At 28.1% G+C, this 22,540-nt stretch overlaps 1 protein-coding gene and 1 pseudogene across 1 annotated transcript; both read left to right on the forward strand.

Moving 5' to 3' along the window:
- The first annotated feature begins 10,870 nt into the window (after positions 1–10,870).
- LOC126554404 (uncharacterized) lies at positions 10,871–13,398 on the forward strand. The gene is made up of 3 exons (XM_050209479.1): positions 10,871–11,003; positions 11,618–13,144; positions 13,196–13,398. The coding sequence occupies exons 1-3, from the start codon at positions 10,871–10,873 to the stop codon at positions 13,396–13,398; spliced, it is 1,863 nt and encodes a 620-aa protein (XP_050065436.1).
- A 3,316-nt stretch (positions 13,399–16,714) lies between these two features.
- On the forward strand, positions 16,715–18,301 carry LOC126554410 (uncharacterized; annotated as a pseudogene).
- Positions 18,302–22,540: the final 4,239 nt, after the last annotated feature.

The raw sequence follows: 22,540 nt of genomic DNA on the forward strand, positions 1-22,540 counted from the left end.
GATTTTATTTGCTTTACAGTTTTGGGCACCGGAAATTCTAATACTGATGTTATCTTTTTCGGATCTGGTTTTATTCCGTGTTCCGAAATTATGTGTCCCAAATATAAACATTCGCGTTTTAGAAATTCGCATTTATCTGGTTGTATTTTTAAATTATGGGTACGTAGACGTTCGAATACGTCTATCAGCTTATTGTTATGATCGCTCAAATTTTTCGCATAAATAATAATATCGTCTAAATATACTAAACATTTAATGCCTATTATCCCCGACAATACGTTATTCATTAATCGCTGAAATGTAGCGGGACTTGTTTTCATTCCCATAGTCATACGTTTAAAATGGTAATGACCTTGACCGGTCGAAAACGCTGTCATTTCACGAGATTCCTTCGCTAAAGGTATTTGATAAAAACCATTTGCTAAATCTAAAATGGTAAAAAGCTGACATTGTCCCAATTGATCTAATTTTTCCGTAATATTAGGTAACGGATGAAATTCATTTAAAGTTACTTCATTGAGTGCCCTAAAATCAATTACTATTCGAAATTTATCTTTACCAGATGAATCTGATTTCTTTTTTACTAACAACAAAGGTGCATTAAAAGGTGACATAGATCGTTCTATGATATCGTTTTGTTCCATTTTAATTAATTGTTGTTCAATTTGCTTTTGCTGTGCCTGTGGCAATCTATATGGTCTTTTATATATAGGCGGTTGATTGGCGGGTAATCTTATTACGTGTTCCGCGGCGTTAGTAAATGTTAAATAATCGTTTTCCAAATGAAATACATCGGAAAAATGTTCGCATATTTCTAATATTGTTTTACGTTCCTCGTTATTTAAATGGTAACTACGTATTAAACTTTTTATTTTATTTACGCGATCGTTATTGTCATTCACTACAGTTATTTCGTGTAATTTATATTCTATGTCATTGTCGTATAATATTTTATTTAATTGGTCCTCATAAATGTTTTGTGGTAATTCGAAATATTCAGTATACTTATCACCGTGTTTCCATTCTTTACCGTGTTTATTATATTAGCGCAATATACGTCCTGTATTAATTCTTGTTTCTGTATTAAAATATTTTTATTTTCCATTATCGGATCAGCTATTGGGATAGATATTATTGTTTCCGTTCGCGGTTTTAATGTGTAACATATTTTATCTTTATTTAATTCGCACGGAGTGTTATCATTTATAGTTAATATATTATTTGCAACATCTATTATCGCGTTAGTTTGTAACAGGAAATGGTGACCTAGAATTCCATCTCGCGGTACTGGAAATTCCTTATCGACCACATGAAATTCCGTTTTTATTTTATTATTATTTAATATTAATATTATTGTAATTTTGCCTATGGTAGTTACTATTTTATCATTAATGCCTTTTAAATTTATTTTTTCTTTTTCGTTTACTAATGTTTCGCCTGTTAATTTATTTATTTTTATTAAATTGATTTCACTACCGGTGTCTAAAAGAAGATTTGCTGTATTTGTTTTAAGTTAGGTGATTGAAATGTAACATGATTTTCATTAATTACTGATACGATGGTGAAACATCGTTGGGTGATAATTCCTCCGTTACGGCCGTTATTTGGTTGATCGAACGGACGCCGTTCCCGTTCGACACTTGACCGTTTCCCGTCCGGTTTGCATTATTACGCTCATCCCGTTGCCTACTATAACAACTAGCACTATCGTGTCCTATCTTATTGCAATAACTACAAGTTATTGGTGCCGAATTATTGTTAAAATTATTATTAGTATTTTGTCGTGCGTTATTATTTTGCGGTTGCTGATTATTATTATTATTCCGACGCGCAACTTGTGTAACATTACCACGACAATCGCGAGCGACATGATTAGTTCTGCCGCAAATATAACATCCGGGATCGTTTTGCTGTCTCCGATTATTATTATTATATTGACCGTTATTATTACGCGGATAGTTATTATTATTATTATTATTATTATTGCGACCGAAATTATTAAAATTATTGTTACGATTAACGTTATTATAATTATTAGAACCTTGTCTATTCTGACCACGATTATAATTTTGCTTATAACCGAATTTCTGTCCATTTGGGTTATTTCCCTGATAGTTATTTGACCAACGATTTCCGTTATTATTTTTATTTCCTTTTTGATTTACTTTAGTCTCGTTATTTTGTAATTCTTTGTTAAAACTAAATTCGATTTCTAACTGCCTAGCCATTTGCATTGCCAGTTCTAAAGTTTCTGGGTTCCTAGCTCGTAATATCGTCTGTAAATCCATTTTTAACCCGTTTATATAAATTGCTAATGCCTGATCCTTTAGAGTTTGCCTTAAAATTCTCGCCTCTTCGGGCGTTTTATTTGCCAATGTTGCATTACACAATTTATAATATAACTGTTCTACGCGACCCGTATAAGTTAATACATCTTCGTCATTTTTCATACGAACTGAATTTAACCCTATTTGTAATGTTTGTGGTGACAATTGCTGTTCAAAAGCCCCCTTATAATATTTTTTAATAGTTTCCCAATCACTGGTTTCCCTATACCGACATACTTCTAACGCTTTGCCAGTAATCCTAGTATTAATAAATTTCACTAATAAGGGTATAGTTTCTTTGTCTACGGCCTCACATGCATAATCGCATGCCCGTATGAACGAACAAACGTCTTTTGCATCGGCACAAATTGGTATCATAGCAGTGACCTGCTCAATTGTAGCCTTTACACTAGACATTTTTGTTCTTTGCTTCCTCTTTACTGGTCCTAATTCTGAGTGGACTAAATTTGGTGTACTACGTAACCCTATTAATCTTTGTTCTAATCCGGTATTTGAGTCTTCTCTAACAGTAGTATCTAACAAACTTTTCCCTGTTGTCTTTTCCTTATTAATTCCCTGTGTAGAGTCGCTACCCTCTTTCGTATTTATACTTATGTTTACTAATTTATTTACTTCAATATTTTTATATAACTCTACTTGAGTTCCGATTTCTTTTGTTGTACCTGTTTCCTCTTCCGAACTATTACTATCGTTTTCACTGTAACTATTTTCTTCTTTTTCCTTATTCATACGTTTATTTTTATATTCATTTATTATAACTTAAATTAAATACGCTTTATTTCTTAAAATAATTTTTTTTTTTATTATTTTTTTTTTTCTAGGATTTTTTTTATCCTCTCTAAAATTCACAATATACGTCAAGTAATTTTTTCCAACACGATAGGACTTTCTCGCCTATAAAATTCACAATTATCTTTTAATTATAACACGGCTTATTTCTGCCTAATAAAATCTCCGACTATTAAAATCGCTAAATACGGCTCTTCTCGGCCTAAATAAATTCGCAATTATTTTTTCACAAAATACGGCTCTTTTTGGCCCAATAAAATTCACAATTATTTTTCAATATACGGCTCTACTCGGCCCAATAAAATTCACAATTATTTTTCAATATACGGCTCTACTCGCCCAATAAAATTCACAACTATTTAATTCACAATATATATGGCTCAAATCCGCCCCAATAATTCCTTTCATCAACTTTTAAAATATGGCACTTTTTCAGCCTAAATAAATTCAACACTTTTAATTCTCAATATATGGCTCAAATCCGCCCCAAAAAATTCCTTTCATCAACTTTTAAAATATGGCACTTTTTCAGCCTAAAATAATTCAATATATATAAGGACTTATTACTTGCCTTCCCAATAATTCAATAAATAAGGTCTTAACTGCTTCAATAAAATTCTCAATTAATATTCTTTTTAATTCACAAAATACTCTTTCTTTTTTTCTTGCGTGTTCCTTGACGTATAATTCACTAATAATTTTTTTTCCTATAATTATTTATTTCCGTATTCTTCACGTATAATTTTCTTTAAATAAAATATTTTCCCCTTAATTATAAAATTTTTTTTAACAATATATTCCTTTTTTTTTTGTATTATTTTTTTTAAAAATAAATTTATTTATACTATTCTTACGATATTTATCTTAAATAATTTTTCCGCATAAAAAAAAATTTTTCTTGTAAAATATTTAATTTTAATAAAATAATTTAATTTTCGTAATTAAAAAAAAATGTTTAAAGTAATTAATAATTTTTCTTTCCTTTATATTAAAAATAAAATTTATTATTATTATTTTCTTTAAAAAAATTTTATTCTTCTGCTATTATATTTTATAAATAAAATAATAAAATAAATTTTATTTTAAAACTTAAATTATTATTTTTTTTTTTTCCTGAAAAATTTTCTATGTCAAAATATTTTTTTATATTTAAAAAATAATATTTTTATTATTATTTTTTTTTCTTTGATTGATTTTTTTTTTAACTTATTATTTTTTTCTGAAAGTTTTTTATGTTACTTTGTTGTTTTCTTTTTGAAATAAAAAATATATTTTTTTTTTTTTTTTTTTAGATTCTTAATTTATTAATTTTTTCTGAAAATTATTTATGTCTCTTTTTTTCTTAAAAAAAATTCTTATTTATTATTTTGTTTTTCGAAAAATTATTTATATTGGAATATTATATATTTTATAACTGAAATAAAGTTGTATTATTTTATTATTGAACAAAAATTTTATGCGTAAAAATAATCTAAGTGTATTATTAAAATATTAAATTTATTTAATCGTTGCGTTTTTTTTATTATTTTTTTTTTCTAGGATTTTTTTTATCCTCTCTAAAATTCACAATATACGTCAAGTAATTTTTTCCAACACGATAGGACTTTTCGCCTATAAAATTCACAATTATCTTTTAATTATAACACGGCTTATTTCTGCCTAATAAAATCTCCGACTATTAAAATCGCTAAATACGGCTCTTCTCGGCCTAAATAAATTCGCAATTATTTTTTCACAAAATACGGCTCTTTTTGGCCCAATAAAATTCACAATTATTTTTCAATATACGGCTCTACTCGGCCCAATAAAATTCACAATTATTTTTCAATATACGGCTCTACTCGGCCCAATAAAATTCACAACTATTTAATTCACAATATATATGGCTCAAATCCGCCCCAAAATAATTCCTTTCATCAACTTTTAAAATATGGCACTTTTTCAGCCTAAATAAATTCAACACTTTTAATTCTCAATATATGGCTCAAATCCGCCCCAAAATAATTCCTTTCATCAACTTTTAAAATATGGCACTTTTTCAGCCTAAAATAATTCAATATATATAAGGACTTATTACTTGCCTTCCCAATAATTCAATAAATAAGGTCTTAACTGCCTTCAATAAAATTCTCAATTAATATTCTTTTTAATTCACAAAATAACTCTTTCTTTTTTTCTTGCGTGTTCCTTGACGTATAATTCACTAATAATTTTTTTTTTCCCTATAATTATTTATTTCCGTATTCTTCACGTATAATTTTCTTTAAATAAAATATTTTCCCCTTAATTATAAAATTTTTTGTAACAATATATTCCTTTTTTTGTATTATTTTTTTAAAAAATAATTTATTTATACTATTCTTACGATATTTATCTTAAATAATTTTTCCGCATAAAAAAAAAATAATTTTCTTGTAAAATATTTAATTTTAATAAAATAATTTAATTTTCGTAATTAAAAAAAAATGTTTAAAGTAATTAAAATAATTTTTCTTTCCTTTTATATTAAAAATAAAATTTATTATTATTATTTTCTTTAAAAAAATTTTATTCTTCTGCTATTATATTTTATAAATAAAATAATAAAATAAAATTTTATTTTAAAACTTAAATTATTATTTTTTTTTTTCCTGAAAAATTTTCTATGTCAAAATATTTTATTTATATTTAAAAAATAAAATATTTTTATTATTAATTTTTTTTTCTTTGATTGATTTTTTTTTTAACTTATTATTTTTTTCTGAAAGTTTTTTATGTTACTTTGTTGTATTTCTTTTTGAAATAAAAAAATATTTTTTTTTTTTTTTTTTTAGATTCTTAATTTATTAATTTTTTCTGAAAAAATATTTATGTCTCTTTTTTTCTTAAAAAAAATTCTTATTTTTATTGTTTTTCGAAAAATTATTTATATTTGGAATATTAATATATTTTATAACTGAAATAAAGTTGTATTATTTTATTATTGAACAAAAATTTTATGCGTAAAAATAATCTAAGTGTATTATTAAAATATTAAATTTATTTAATCGTTGCGTTTTTTTTATTATTTTTTATTTTTGCTTATTCTAAATTTTTCCCTTTTAAATTATTTATTTAATTTTATCAAGATATTTTATTTAATGTTTCACGGGGAATATATATATATACACCTTCACAATTAAAAGTAACTTATACGATGGAGTTTTTAATTCCAAAGGAGACGCGAACAGAGTTAGACGCTTAAAATTATTCTACATTAAGAAAAAAAAAAAATTATGCTTACACAACGATGGTTTGAGTCGATGCTTCCATTCTTCTTGATTGCTGAGCCGTGGTGTTACTTGTTGATTCTTTCTCTTTCGGAGTCGCTGAAGTTGACGTTCTGCAGTTGTCTTCTTCAACAGTGATTCGTTGCCGAATGTGCCTCCGTGAATTCTTCGAAGTGGATATATTTTAAATTTTTTCGAAAAATTTTCGAAGTGGAAAAAAAAAAATATTTTTTGCCGAAAATTTTCTAAGTTCGAAAAAATTAAAATTGTTCGTCCAAAGAATTCTTATTTGAAAGTATCCTACCGACTGCGCCAAATTTTGTAACGTGCCACGTACAATCAGTTGAATGATGTCGATTTGGAAAGGTTTTGTGAAATAACTGAACTCTCGAAATTATTCTAAGTGTTTTTTATTTAAAATTATTCTAAGTCCAATTAATTAATTTAATAAAACTTGTGAAAATATTCTAAGTCCAGGAGACATAAAATATTAAACTGGGTGACGTGAAGGTGCTTGCGCTAACTCTGGTGGATCACGTCTGAATTGTGCCTAATCTGGGCCCCCTTATATATCGTCCAGGGACTCCCGCGGTACCTTCAGATCCCTGATGGTCATCTGCACCTGCATCCGCTTCTGCCCACGCTTTGCGTCATCCGGCCGATAGCGTGCGTCAATTATATGACTATAATATTCTATCGGGTGAGTGATCCGCAACTAATATACTCTACCGGGTGGCAATTGCGTATCCATAATATGTCACCGGATAGTATTATATTTATTATCTCCCAGCGGATAAGAAGCACTCGGGCGATGATACTTTTGATTGTTTCCTACTTTTGTTTATTAGATCCGGTCCTAGTCCAACCACACCCAATCATTGCTTGCCTGGTTGCTCACCCTAACATAACTATAAGGATATCCTTTATGCCCCCATGGTTTAGAGTATTGTTGGCTATGGTAATTTATATATTACATTTAATATGAGTATCAGAGCACGTTGCAATATCATACCACATCACGACGCTCAACACAAACACACACGGAAAAAGTTCAAATTTTTTTCAAATATTTCAACTTCACAAAATAACAATGTAAGTATATATCATTAGTATAGATATTATTTTTATAAAAAAATAATAATATAGACAGATAGGTGTACGTTACATATAGAACGATTCAAACGAATACATGCACATTATTATTGTATATGTGTACAATATTCAATTAAAAATTGATTTTAAAATATAAATTACAGTATGCTTTCAATCGTTTCAAACAATACACGGGATAGAAACATCAACAATCTTCTAGAATCTTTAGAATATTATCGTTCTAACCCAGAAATCACCTTTAGACTAGTAGGAGATATTACCCATTTATGGTAAAGGATCATATATTAAATATTTAAACCGATCCACTTCGAAATTATACATTAGTTGAACTGTGTATACAAAATATAGGAACCCAAAATGGTGTAGCAGTGCATGTTATCATGATGAAAGATCTGGTGGTTTTCGAACTTACAATCCTATATACCAATTTATTCGATTTAAAGATATAGAAGCGTTTAAAGATTATTGTTATTATACACGATGTATAGTATGTAATCGGTTTTTAACAAAAGAATTTATTTAGAAAGTAACCCATTCCCTGCTAGTATTGTCGTCGTACCTGTACCCGTAACATATTCAAGATTTTTTGTTTTAGATATGATGAGAAATATATCTCATCATTAAAATTTTAACTAACGATAAAACAATTTTTTCTAAGATGTATACACACTTTAAAAAATTAATTATATTGTTTTAGTTTATTGTAAAAACGCTGTTGAATAATGATAGTAAATATTAAAATCGCTACTATTCTTTTAACGATAAACAATTACCTATACACAGTTTAAAATAACATTATTATTATTATTATTTTTTTTTTTCTTAATCGAAACCATATTTATCTAACCCTATTATATTTAAACACTTTTAAGGTTATTATTATTATTATAATTATACGCTTTATAATACGAACATTGTTAATATAATTCTTACAAGATATTATATTTTAATTACTACCTACAAAATGTTGTATAAATTTAAATAATGTATTATATTTCGTAAAAAAAGAATGAAATGACAACTATTAAAACTTATTATATTTATGAAAACCATGAATTCATATGATTATACCTATTATTAACATTGAAATCTTTAATGTGAAAGATACAATTAATGTTAAACGTGTTAATACATTTTATCACATAAGTTTGAAAAAATACTATGTAGGTACTTGTATCTATGTTTACGTTCAACATTCTTTATTAATATTTTAACTGTGTTGTAAAAATTTATCACATAATACGAGTTGAATATAACATATAAAGGAAGAAAATAATATCGTATCGTTTACCATTATTATCGTTCGACAAGCGTTCGTATTAACCAAATCCGATCACCAGAGATACGTGTTTTCCGCATGTTTTAGCCACACGCAGCGGAAACAACAGGTTTACTAAATTCGTCTAATTGATTCAAATAACCGATGTACTGTTTCAATAATTCGATTTATTTTAAATGTTCTAATATACGGGTGATCCGCCCCGGTATATTTTGTTTCAATAACGTGATTGTATCAATAATCCGTGTTTCTAATAATAGGCTTCTACTGTATATTAATTATTGAATAAAATATTACCATTTACAGTTTCAAAAATAAAAATAATAAAATGGAATCATTTACGTTCATCAAACTACAAATTGAAGAAATGTATGAACGGCGTGAAACAAATTTTACCGATGCAGACGAAGAAGAAAAGATATACAAAGAAAAATAAGAATAATAAACCAAATAATTAAAAAATTAAAAGATGAAAAAAAACAACTTAAACTTAACTATGAAAAATCACAATATGCATTATTAAATCTGAATTAAGTATACGCAATTGTTTAAATTCACTGCACAAACAATTAGAATCTTTGAATCTAGACTAAAACTATTCTAAAACTTTGCTATATTTATCATATAATAATATACATTAAATAATATAATGAAATTCAATGTAACAATATTTTCGTAAAAATTCAAGGTTGACACGTACCACAACAAAGTATAATTCTACATGTCAGCTTTGAGTTATGTTCCACAGAAGTGATTGTACGGTACGTACGTTTGGTCTATGTGCGTAAATGGCAAAGTTCCAGCGTTGTGAATGAATCGCACCATCGTTGCTGTTCACTGCGCATACCACTATCATGACCCTACAACGCGTTCGTATAATCCGAATCCGATCACGTTCGGTGGCTGTGACATGTCATTGAATAACATACTTTAATTAAATTTCCTGTAATATTCTGGTGAAATAATAATTAAAACGTACACTACAATAAGCTGAATATCTGATACACTAATAATTAAAACATAATCACTTAGGAATATGAACAAGTATTATTATTATTATTTTTTTTAATATAAATTTATTTACAGTTACAAAATGAAAAGAAATACAATCACTAAACGTAGACGGATGGAATCAACTGCTGAGAGTGAACTTGTTGAAATTGAGAGATTTAAAAGCTGTTCGAGAACGTTTATTGTTAAGAACAAGGAAGAAAATAATAGACTACCATGTATTTTTTAGTTATGTTTCTGAAATGTTAATTTCTAAGCTAACACAATCAAGTCAGCAGTCAGCAATTAAATTTAATTTACATGTTGATAGCACGTATGAACAACTTTTAACGAATGAAGTACAAGATATGTCATTTAAAACAACAAACGTATTAGCATGTAAATCATCCAATTTTAATAGCTTATTAAACAAAATGTTTAACAAACTATTATCTGAGGAAGAACAGTTTATATCAAAAAAATCAGGCTGGTCACTTAAATCTATAGATTGTATACAACTACGAATTAATAAAGTTAATCCTCTTAAAGGAGGAAGTACATATTTAGATTTACCTAGTCATATTAAAAAAAAAAAGCAGTTATAAATGTAAAAAATAACGATAACGAATGTTTCAAGTATTCAATACTAAGTAAGTACGATAATCGTTTGAATAAATCTCGGTTTAGTAAAAATATTTTGATATGTTAGAAAAAAAAAGTGGACTAAATTTTAAATGCATCGATTTTCCAACACCTATAACTCAGTTAAAAAAATTTGAAAAAATAAACAATGTATCAATAAACATTTACAGCTTAGATGATAATAATGTAATTTACCCATTACATATAACCAATATTGAAAAAAAAAAAATCATTTTGATCTTTTTCTATTTGGTGATAATAATACAGCTCATTATTGTTATATTAACAACTTCTCGAGGTTTATTAGAAGTCAAAGAACTAAAAATAGCTCAAAGTTGATTATATGTAAGAGATGTTTTACTAGTTTTGGTAATAAACCGTGTAAAAGCAAACTTTGGGGTGAATCAGGTTTAATTAGACATAAGCAAATGTGTATTAAAAATAAATTAGGAAGACCTATAATGTTTGAAGAAGGAGATGACGATTTCATATACTTCAAAAACTATAAAAATACTCAACGAATTCCAATTGTTATATACGCCGACTTCGAATGTATTTTAAACCCAAAACAACCTGTTAAATTCATTCAAAGTGGTAAAAAACCAAAAACTAATATTACACATTTACATAAACTTATGAGTTATGGGTTTTATGTAAAAGTTGACTATAATATTATACCAAAAAAATTAATAAAAAAGTTTGAAATTCCTAGAAAAGTAGTAATTTATAGAGGTAAAAATGCAGCAAAAAAATTTATGAATAGTATGATTAGTATAGGAAATAAAATTAATAATATTTATAAAACTAATTTACCAATTAACAAATTAACTTTAAAAGAAGAAAAACATTTTCAAAAAGCTAAGGTTTGTGAAAAATGTTTATTATCATTTAAAGGTAATAATTTGTTAAAAGTTCGAGATCACTGTCATATAACTGGAAATTACAGACGATGTATTTGTGTAAAATGTAATTTTCAGCTAACTAATCCATCATTTGTACCAATCTTCTTTCATAATCTGACATATGACAGTCACTTCATAATTCGAGAACTTGGTTGTAACGATAAAGATATTCATGTTATACCTAATTCATCTGAAAAATATATATCGTTTAGTAAAGAAATCGCACCAAAATTTAACATTAAGTTTGTTGATACATACCGTTTTATGGCTGAAAAATTAAGTAAACTAGCAAAATTTTATCCGAAGATAAGTTGAGGTTTAGAGAAACTATTAAAGTATTTTCTATTAAAGTGTTAGATTTAGTTACACGAAAAGGAGTCTTCCCTTATGAATATGTTGATAGTTGGAGTAAACTTAATGATTCTTTTTTACCTTCAAAGCTTGAATTTTATAGCTCTCTAACCGATGAAAATATTACTGATGACGATTATATACATGCGAAAAATGTATGGAACGTGTTTAATATAAAGACATTAGGTGAATATAGCGATCATTATTTAAAAACTGATGTTGTAATACTAGCTGACGTGTTTGAAAATTTCAGAGACTTATGTTTATCTACTCTTGAACTAGATCCTGCTCATTATATGACTGCTCCGGGATTTGCGTATGACTGTATGCTTAAATATACTAAAATCGAATTAGAAAGGTTAAAATGTCCTAACATGCTTTTGTTTATCGAGAACTCTATTCGTGGTGGAATAACTCAATCAACTAAAAGATATGCTAAAGCAAACATACCAAATATTGAAGGATTGAATTATAATTCTAATGAACCGATTACATGGATAACATATCTTGATTGTGTAAATTTATATGGAAAGTCTATGTTGACAGAATTACCTTTTAAAGATTTTGAATGGGTTGATGACTTAAACATAGACGTAACTAAAATTGCTGATGATTCTGAAGTTGGATATATATTAGAAGTTGATGTCGACTACCCTAAAAATTTGCATAAAACTCATAATGATTTCCCGTTTTTACCGTTAAACGAATGTCCGCCAAATTCTAAAGTTAAGAAATTGTTAACTACACTATTACCGAAAAAAAACTATATTGTTCATTACAAAAATTTAAAGCAAGCTATTTCACACGGTCTTAAACTTGTAAAAATTCATCGTGCTATCCGATTTTCTCAAAAGAAATGGATGTCATCGTACATTGAATTCTGTACTAAAATGAGAACAGAAGCTAAAAACGAGTTTGAAAAAGAATTCTGGAAGCTTTTAATTAATAGTGTTTTTGGAAAATGTATGGAGAACGTTCGAACAAGAACTTCTATAAAACTGGTTTCATCGGGAAAAAAAGCTAATAAATTAATGGCAAAAACTAATTTTAAGGATAGAACTATATACTCTAAGAATCTTATGGCTATTCATCAACATAAGGAAACTATTAAATTCGATAAGGCGATTTATGTAGGATCTGCAATTTTAGACGTTTCGAAAACTTTTATGTATGATTTTCATTATAATGTAATGAAAAAGAAATATGGTAGAAAAATTAGTTCTTTATATTCGGATACAGATTCCTTGATATATACCATTCAAACAAAAAATTTTTTCGATGATTTAAAAAATGATTTATTGCCATATTTTGACACATCTAATTATCCTAAAGACCATTATTGCTTTAGTGAAATTCATAAAAGCCAACCAGGATTCTTCAAGGACGAACTTAAATCAATAATTCTTAAAGAATTCGTTTCATTAAGACCGAAATTATACGCTTATAAAACCATAGATGATACTGTAGAAAAAAAAGCAAAAGGTGTAAAAAAATATATAATAAAAAACCATATGAAATTTATTGATTACATAGAGATATTAAATGCTTTTATCAACCATAGATCTGTTGAGAAAAAACAATCTCACAGAAACATGAACTTCATTCAATCGAATAAACATGTTGTTCATTCAAAAACAATGAACAAGCTTGTTCTCAGTGCCAATGACGATAAAAGATATATAATGAATGATGGGATAAATACATTGGCGTATGGTCATTACAAACTCACAAAATAATTTATTTAAAAAACTTAATGATTCAACAATCAGTATAAACAGTGTTATCTATCAGTATTATACAACATTCAACAGCTTTATTATTTTCATTGAATAAATTTACCGCTAGGAGCGCTATTATACAACAGTATTATTATTTTTTCATTGAATACATTTATTACTAAATAGCGCTTTCTATTTATATCGATTGCGGATATATTACGTTTTTTAAAATAGACTACGGAGTACTAGGAGAACATGTGAAATAATTAATTTTACTTGATAAAAAACCTTGTATATTTTTTTTATTATAAAAATGTATCATACATTAAAAAAAAATCTTTATTTTAAAATATCTGATGATGTTATCCACGAATTTTGACTCGAATCAAAACCTAGCCATTTAACAAACATTTTATTCCCAACTTTTTTTATAATACGTTCAACCAGGAAGGTGTCTGGAAAATCAGTTAATTTAATTTCCTGTTCATAAAAACCACCTAAGATTATATTGTCTGATCCATCTTTTAGTTGATAAGTTACTGGATTTGTCTGTAAAACTTTTGAAACTGTAAATATTTCCGTTGTCCAATTTGGTGTATATCCTTTACTAAATATATGTTTATACTTAGATATTCTTACTTTGTCATTAACTTTTAATTTTGGTTTGTATAATGTATCATTAAATTGTGTATTAAATTTAATTTTGTTTGTATCCATTCGAGCTTCATTCGGTGTACATTTGATTGTTCTATGTTTTGTGTTATTATAGTTATGTATAATTTTCGATATTGTATTATACCAATTCCATGTACCTGTTGCAGTAAAATGTTTATATATATTATTTTTAAGAGTTTGTATGACACGTTCAGCCATTGAACACTTGATAACACTGTATGAACTGTAATGTTTAATTTTATATTTTTTCATTAAATTTTGAAATTGAATATTATAAAATTCTGTACCATTATCTGTCTGTAACAATTTTGGATGAGCTTTTTTCAATATATTAAACATACCATTTGTACATTCCTTTGATGTTTTATTTTTCAACGCTTCCACCCAAACGTACTTACTATATGTGTCTATGACAACTAAAATATATTTAAAACCATAATTCTGTCTAGAATGAGATTGCATATCCATTAAATCAGCTTGCCAGAGGTCGTCAATAAACCGCGTTATTACACTACGTCTAGGAAATATTTTTCTCGCTGGTCGATGAAGCTCATTAGCTATACTCTCTAAGGTTGTCATTAAACTATAATATTTCTTTCACGTAATTCTTCTAAAATAGATATTATTTCATTATTAACACCAGTATTACCAACACTTTGTGATGATGTTAAAAGATTTAATCTAGTTACTAGTTCATTCGGGTCGTCATAATAAACTAATTGTGTTTGCGGTATTACATCTTTATATAAACCTGAACCTTTCTTAGGCTGCGGTGTTAAAGTAAAATTAAACATATTTTCAACTGCGGGATCTGTAACCATAGAACTGTTTGCTTCTGGATTAAAATAAAATGGTTTTTTTTCATAGTCGTATCATCATTAACATTACTACGTTTAGCGTTCGAACTAGATAAATGATCCTTAATTGGTGTTAAGTTAATTTGAGGAGATCTAAGGTTATTAATTTTAGCTATATGTTCGTTTAACTGTTTTTCTTCATGTTTCATTCGATCATACAGAGGTTTTACAACGACTGACCATTTATGATACTTTGAGGTTTTAGGTTTCCCATCTTCTTTTAAATGAACTCCAGTAGTTTTCAAAATGTTGTAATAGTTTTCTATATCTTCTATAGTTGTTTTTTTCGGTTCCTTCTCACATAATAAAGACCATAGTCCTATAGTCCAAGGATAGTATTTATCGAGCAGCTGTAAGTTACCATGACTAAAAGTTATAGTATGTTTTCCAATTTTATATGAATCACTGACTTTATCATAATACATACCGTAGGATTTATCGTATCGTTTTATTGTAGAACGTTTGTTATTGAAAAAATGTTCAAATGATGAATTTAATTCATCGTCATCATCTTCGTTACTAGAGCATATGGTTTCTATTTTTTTAATTCAGTTGGTTGTGAGTTACATAAAGTATTTTTTTCTGTCCGTGTACTTAATGGTTCGATTATTGGCTTAAATACATCACGGTAATAGTTGTCAGAATCTATAACACCACGTTTCATTTCCATTATTTTCCTTTTAATATTTTTTTTGATGCTATTAAATTTTCTAACAAAACTTTTTCTTTGTTCATTGTAAATTATAAACACAATATAACTGTATCGGATGACTACTGATAGCACTATGTACGGTATAACAGTACTATGGTGTATATATATATATATAAATTTTTTTATTTTAATAAACGTATGGAAACCGCATCTATATCTTCCTTCATTCATTTCCCGAGTTTTATCGATAACCAAAAACCCGTAATCACTGTGATTCCAACAGAAATGACACATTTTCCGAAATTCTGAGAAATCCATATCTGCAGACGAATGATCGTTAAATATATGTCGTAAATTTGTATCATCTTGTTTCAGTATTATTAAAAAATTTGAGTTATCTCTTACTAACTGTTTTGGTATTTTAGAATACGTTTGCGCCAAATAAAATACAGAGCTAGCACCTGAATGTCTGCAAATGCTGAAATATTCTCTGATTACAGATTGTGGTCCACATATAACATCATCAAAAATTATAATAGAATTTGTCTTAGTTAAGTTCGGTTTTATGACCTTATCAACGCTAGTAAATATGAAAAAATTAGCACCTTTTACATCGTCTATTATTTTTTTTAATAAAACATATTTTTCCTGATTGGAGGTTTTAGAGTATAAATAAATATTTTCAAATCTTAACCCATTTGCATGTGTGATCAGATTGTACATTATATTAGTTTTTCCTGATCCGCTGGGGCCGACTAGTATAGCACGTATAGTATCAGGTAATAACGAACCGTGTCTTGATGGTTTTTTTGCCATCTGAACATCTACATTTATAACCTCTAATTTATCTTTTTGATCAATCAAATCCATTTTTTCTTATATATACTCTAGAATTTTCAATTGTTTATCAGTTATAGATGACGCGTTCAACTCGTAAGTTAAAATCAAACAAGACTGGCAAAGAATTTGTAAACTCCCTTATAAATAGTCTCCCAGTTGAAGCCCATGTTTCAGGCTTGTAGTCAATATTGTGGTCCTGGTACGAAATTAAATATTGAAAGGAATATGAAAATTTATTATTTTTTTATTGAAAGGAATAAATTTAGGCGATAGACATAAAGCTGATAAAGTGTTAGAAAATCGTGCTTGGGAAAGATATAAAGCAAAAGACACTCCTAGAAAAGAGAAATTGTTTGTGTACGCGGTAACAAACACGATGAAAGCTAAAAGAAAAATAGGTATGGGTTGTAAAGGTAAACGGAAACGTGTTACAAAAAACAATAGTATGCTAACTGCGAAGAAAAAAAGAACCTCGAAGAAAAAGAATAGTGGTAAAAGGTTGATTCCCATCCCAGGACAGTCAGGAGGTGTAGTTCCCTTAATACCTATATTTGCAGGATTGTCAGCACTTGGTAGCTTAATGTCTGGAGGCGCTAGTGTGTACAACGCAATTCAAAATTCAAAAAGTAAAAAAGGCAATGGTTTATATTTAAACAATAATGGGTTGAGAAAAAAAAAATAATAATGATTACGCTACCTGACAGACCGCTTTCGACCCAAGATATTATAAAATACGTAAGAAAGTTGAAAATCAATCATTTCCGTGGAGTCTTTTCACGTGATAGCTTGCCTAAAAAACCGCACGTCATTGAATGTGGCATATTAAACTTAGACATATCTTCAGGCGACGGGAGCCATTGGGTAGCGTTTCATAAAAATAAAGATAAAGTCATATATTTCGATAGTTTTGGCGATTTACCTCCACCAATTGAATTACAACGTTATTTTAAAAAGTTTAAAATAGTATATAACTATTCTAACTATCAAGACTTTAATACATTCAACTGTGGACATTTATGTCTTGAATTTTTACAATGCATGAATCTCTTACACTAAGTTTAACTGGAAATTCGACTGTATTGACTGCAAATTATTTTCCATCTCTAAATGTTTACGAGGATTCAGAAATAGCTTTGTTATCTTTGCAAACGTTCAATTCATTTCCAAATATTATAAATGCAATTAATAACCGACTGAAAATAGAAGTAATTCCTTCAAAGAGAAATAAATATAAATTGCATACTTTTGAATTTTGTTTGGAAGAAGGATGCTATGAAATAGAAGATATTAACAATAAAATTGCAAAAGAGTTATCCCAAGTTAATAACAACTACGGAACACAGCTAGCATTCAGTGTACGTATTGATCCTGTTGATTTTAAAACGTATATAAAATGTAATGGAATACTTCAGTTCAATACTCCATATAGTATAGCACCTGTTTTTGGGTTTAAAAAGATAAGATGTTGACCGTTTCATGAAGCGGCCAATTTAAACACGATTAACTCTATAAAAGTATTGTGCAATATAGCACATGGGTCATTCAACAACCAACTTCAAAGTCATTCGATATATGAGTTTTTCCCGAGTGGGAGAACAGGAACAAAGGTTGTTCAATCTCCGTCAAACCTTATATATTACAGATTAAACAAAACAGATATTAATTTAATAACTGTTCAGTTAGTTGACCAAAACAATAATCCAATTGACAATTTTAACGAGACGTTGACAGTTGTTCTGCATATTAAACGTCACGGATCTCATTATTAAATTTATATCTTAGATTTTGTAATGTACGAGTCAGTTACTTTAAGTTTAACTGGGAATGCTACCATATTATCCGTAAATTATTTTCCGTCTATAAACCTTTACGAGGATTCAGAAATAGCTTTGTTATGTTTACAGTCATTTAATTCATTCCAAATATTAATAAAATAATAATAAATTTTCAATATATAATTCTAATATCAAATAGTTGACGATGAAAACAATAATACTCCTATGATGTGTTATATTAAATTGGAAGAGGGATGTTATGAAATTGAAGATATTAATCAACGAGTTAAGAAGCAAATAGATGACTATAATAGTGAAAACTTAACCAAATTAACATTCGATATTTCGGTTGATCCTAATGATTTCAGATCATATATAAAATGTAATGGGATACTACACTTTGAGATTCCATTTAGTATGGCACCTGTATTTGGTTTTGAAAAAAGACAATATAAACCAGAGTATGCAATTCATCGATCGGAAAAAGCAGTAAATTTAAACACAATTAATTCTATAAAAGTAATGTGTAATATAGCTCAAGGATCATTCAACAACCATCTACAAAGTCATTCGATTTACGAGTTTTTCCCGAGTGAGAGGACAGGATCTAAAGTAATTCAGACACCGCCAAATTTAATATATTACAAATTGAATAAAACAAATATTGATTCGATAACCGTTCAGCTAGTTGATCAAGATCATAATCCGATTGATAATTTTGGTGAGGCATTGACAATCGTGTTACATATTAAACGTTACGGATCTTGATATGGGATTAAAATTCAATATAAATCCGCTACTTCGGATCAGTTCAACTAGTCATAAGACTAAAGTGGTACCGGTAACATCAAATAAAGTAAAAAAATTGACGTTGACAAATAAAAAAATTTTACAAGCTCTAGGTTATCAATTAAAGCAAAATGCCTGAAAGTGATATTTTAGATATAAGTTCGCGGTATGAAACGGATTCTAAAATAACAAAAATTGAATATCATTCATACACACCGTATACTACATCATTTAATAATAACGACGAAATACGTATATCAATTCAGCAAACAGATGTTTATCCGTATCTACACGAAAGCTTTATTTTTCTGGAAGGAAGTTTTCGGAACCTGACAAAGTTAAACTATCTAATAACGGTTACTCTTATCTCTTTGAACAAATACGGTTGGAAATGAATGGTATAGAAATTGATAGCACGCGTGTTCTTGGAATCACTAGCTCGTTGAAAGGATACTTATCCGGTACACCAGACAACTATAATTGTTATGAAAATTCTGGCTGGAATTTTAAAAACGCAACACAATCAGCAAATGATAAAGGTGAATTTAGTGCTTGCATTCCATTGAAATATTGGCTAGGTTTTTTTGAAGACTATAGAAAAATATTAGTTAATTCTAGATTGGAATTAATATTAACTCGAAGTCATAGTGATTTAAATGCATTAAGGTTGAAAAGTGGTATAAATCTACTACAGTCAGCCAAGTTACTTTAAACAAAATAGTATGGAAGGTTCCGCATATTACTGTTGACGATGGAGAAAGGTTGAAATTATTGAAACTTGTAGAAAAAGAAAAAAGTTTGTTTATTCCTTTCAGATCTTTTGAAACTTTTGAATATCCTGAACTAGGAACCGCTAAAAAAGTTGTATGGAATTTGAAAACTGCATCGAAATTAGAAAAACCGCGATTTATAATAATCGGATTGCAAAAAGGCGTAAAAATACGTTAGAAAAAGACTGTAGTATTTTTGATCATTGTAATCTAACAAACGTTAGAGTATTTCTGAACTCAATAGCTTATCCGTACGATAATTTGAATTTAGATTTTACAAAAAATAATTTTACCTTATTATATGATATGTATACATCATTTCAAGAATCGTACTATGAAAAAAGTATACGAAATCCGATATTGAGTCCTTCTACTTTTCTTTCAAACGCTCCAATTATAGTCATTGATACTTCGAAACAGAACGATTCAGCCACAGCCTCAGCAGTGGATGTACAATTAGAAATTGAAGCTTCAGAATCGCTTACAGGTGTAACTGCTTATTGTTTATTGATTCATGATCGTATTGTAGAATATGTACCTTTTACTAGAGAAGTAAGAAAACTTGTGTAAATACAATTTATAATAATAAAAAAGTTTATTTAATAATTTTGCGTTCTTTTCTTGAAATAATTATTTCAGTAGGTGGACAATATATATGTTAACACCATATTGTGTTACACGGTAAATCTGAGTTAGCGTAACATTTAAACAAAAAAAATTGAGATTTTTTTTGTTACACAGTGAACGTGTGTAGAAATCTCATTGTAAAAAAAGGTGCTCAGAACATACATTAGGGTTTTTTGAGAATTTTGTTACACGGTGGAGCATGTAGAAATGCCCCCCTTGAAATGAAGAAATCTCCCTGTAAAAAAGGTGCTCAGAACATACATTAGGGTTTTTTGAGAATTTTGTTACACGGTTGAGCATGTAGAAATGCCCCCTTGAAATGAAGAAATCTCCCTGTAAAAAAAAGTGCTCAGAACATACAAATATATACTACTAATATGAGTCACGGTCAATGATTACATTTAATTTACTACAGGTTAATTTTAGAAATTTATACTGTACATTTTACAACTGATTTATGTAGAGAGCATAATTGGGTGACCAAACTATAGAGCCAAATTCTAAGTGAGACCTAACAAGTGAGAAGTATAACATTTTCATCGATATTATATTTTTAAAATTTGTTGTGTTTCTGTAAATGAAGACTAACATTTTAAAAGCTTTGCTTGTTATCATATTTATATGTGAAGAATAAGACATATTGGCTTCAAGTAAAATTCCTAAATCCCTAATATGATTGACTCTTGTAAGCGTTTTATGGTCTATTGAGTAGTTAAACAATAGGTTTATGAAGGCGTGTGAAAGTAATTATACTGCATTTATTGATGTTTAATGGCAAACAATTTTGTTTGCTCCAACTTACAAGCTTATCCAAATTATACTGTAAATTTACTGCATCAGAGAGAGATTCTATTGGTGAAAATAATTTTGCATCGTCGGCAAATAGTAAAATATTTACTGAAGAATCAAGAACAGTGGGTAAATCGTTTATAAATAATATAAACAATAGAGGGCCTAAATGAGAACCTTGAGGGACTCCCGAACACACACTAAAATAATTTGAAGTGAAAAGAGATAACTTTACTGCTTGGGTGCGGCATGTAAGATAAGATTCAATCCAATCTAAAAACTTTCCATTAAAACCAAAATTAAATAATTTTTTAAGAAGTAATTTGTGATTGACTTTGTCGAAAGCTTTTTGGAAGTCGGTGTATATGGAATCAACTTGAATAAGGTTTTTGAAGGAATTTAAAATTTTAGATTGGTAAAGCAAAAGATTGTTGGAAATTGACATTTTCGGACCAAAGCCGTGTTGATTTATGCAGATATAAGGAGAAATAATTAAAGATAATTTTTTAGTGATAATTGCTTCAAATATCTTAGGAATTATTGACAATTTAGAAATAGGCCTATAATTCATGACATCGTGTTTGTCACCGGATTTATGTATCGGGGTCACAAAAGACATTTTCCAAATGTTAGGAAAATAACCAATAGTTAAAGATTTATTGAACATTAAATATAAAGGATTAACTAATATTGAACCACAAGCTTTTAGAAAAGATGAAGGAACACCATCTGGACCTGTACTGGAGGTAGTATCTAATGAATTCAAATACTCATAAATTTCACTTTTGCTAATATACCAAGAACTAAGATTTAGAATATTATTTGAATAGTCTCCGGAAGGTTGATTATGTACAAATGATTGTGACAAGTCAGATTCAAAAACACTAGAAAAAAAATTTGCAAAAAGCTGAGCATTATCTTGAATATTTGAAGACGATGAATTTTTGAATATTACTGATTCAGGAATATTACAAACATTTTTCTTTAAAGAATTAATATATTTCCAAAAAGGTTTAATATTTGTTTGAATACTATTTTCAATATGACGTAAATTATCAGAATAATTTTTAGTAGTTAAGATTTTGCATTCTTTACGAAGACGAGAAAATTCTAAATAGTTTTCAGGCGAAGGGCACAATTTAAATTTTTTGTGTGCTAATTTTTTCCCAACAATAAGATTTCTATGGTTAGCATCAGCCCATACTGGAGAATAGTTATTGAAAATTTTGGTTTTGGGGACAAACAAACTGAAAGTGTGGTGAATAATTTCGTAAAACTTTGTTACAATTTCATCTATAGAAAAAATTTTATTATTTAAATTAGATTCAAAATCAATATTTGAGAGGAAATTAGAAATTTCATTAAATTCGCATTTGTTGAAGTTAT

Source organism: Aphis gossypii, unplaced genomic scaffold (assembly GCF_020184175.1).
Source record: "Aphis gossypii isolate Hap1 unplaced genomic scaffold, ASM2018417v2 Contig00485, whole genome shotgun sequence".
NCBI classification, from domain to species: Eukaryota; Metazoa; Arthropoda; class Insecta; order Hemiptera; family Aphididae; genus Aphis; species Aphis gossypii.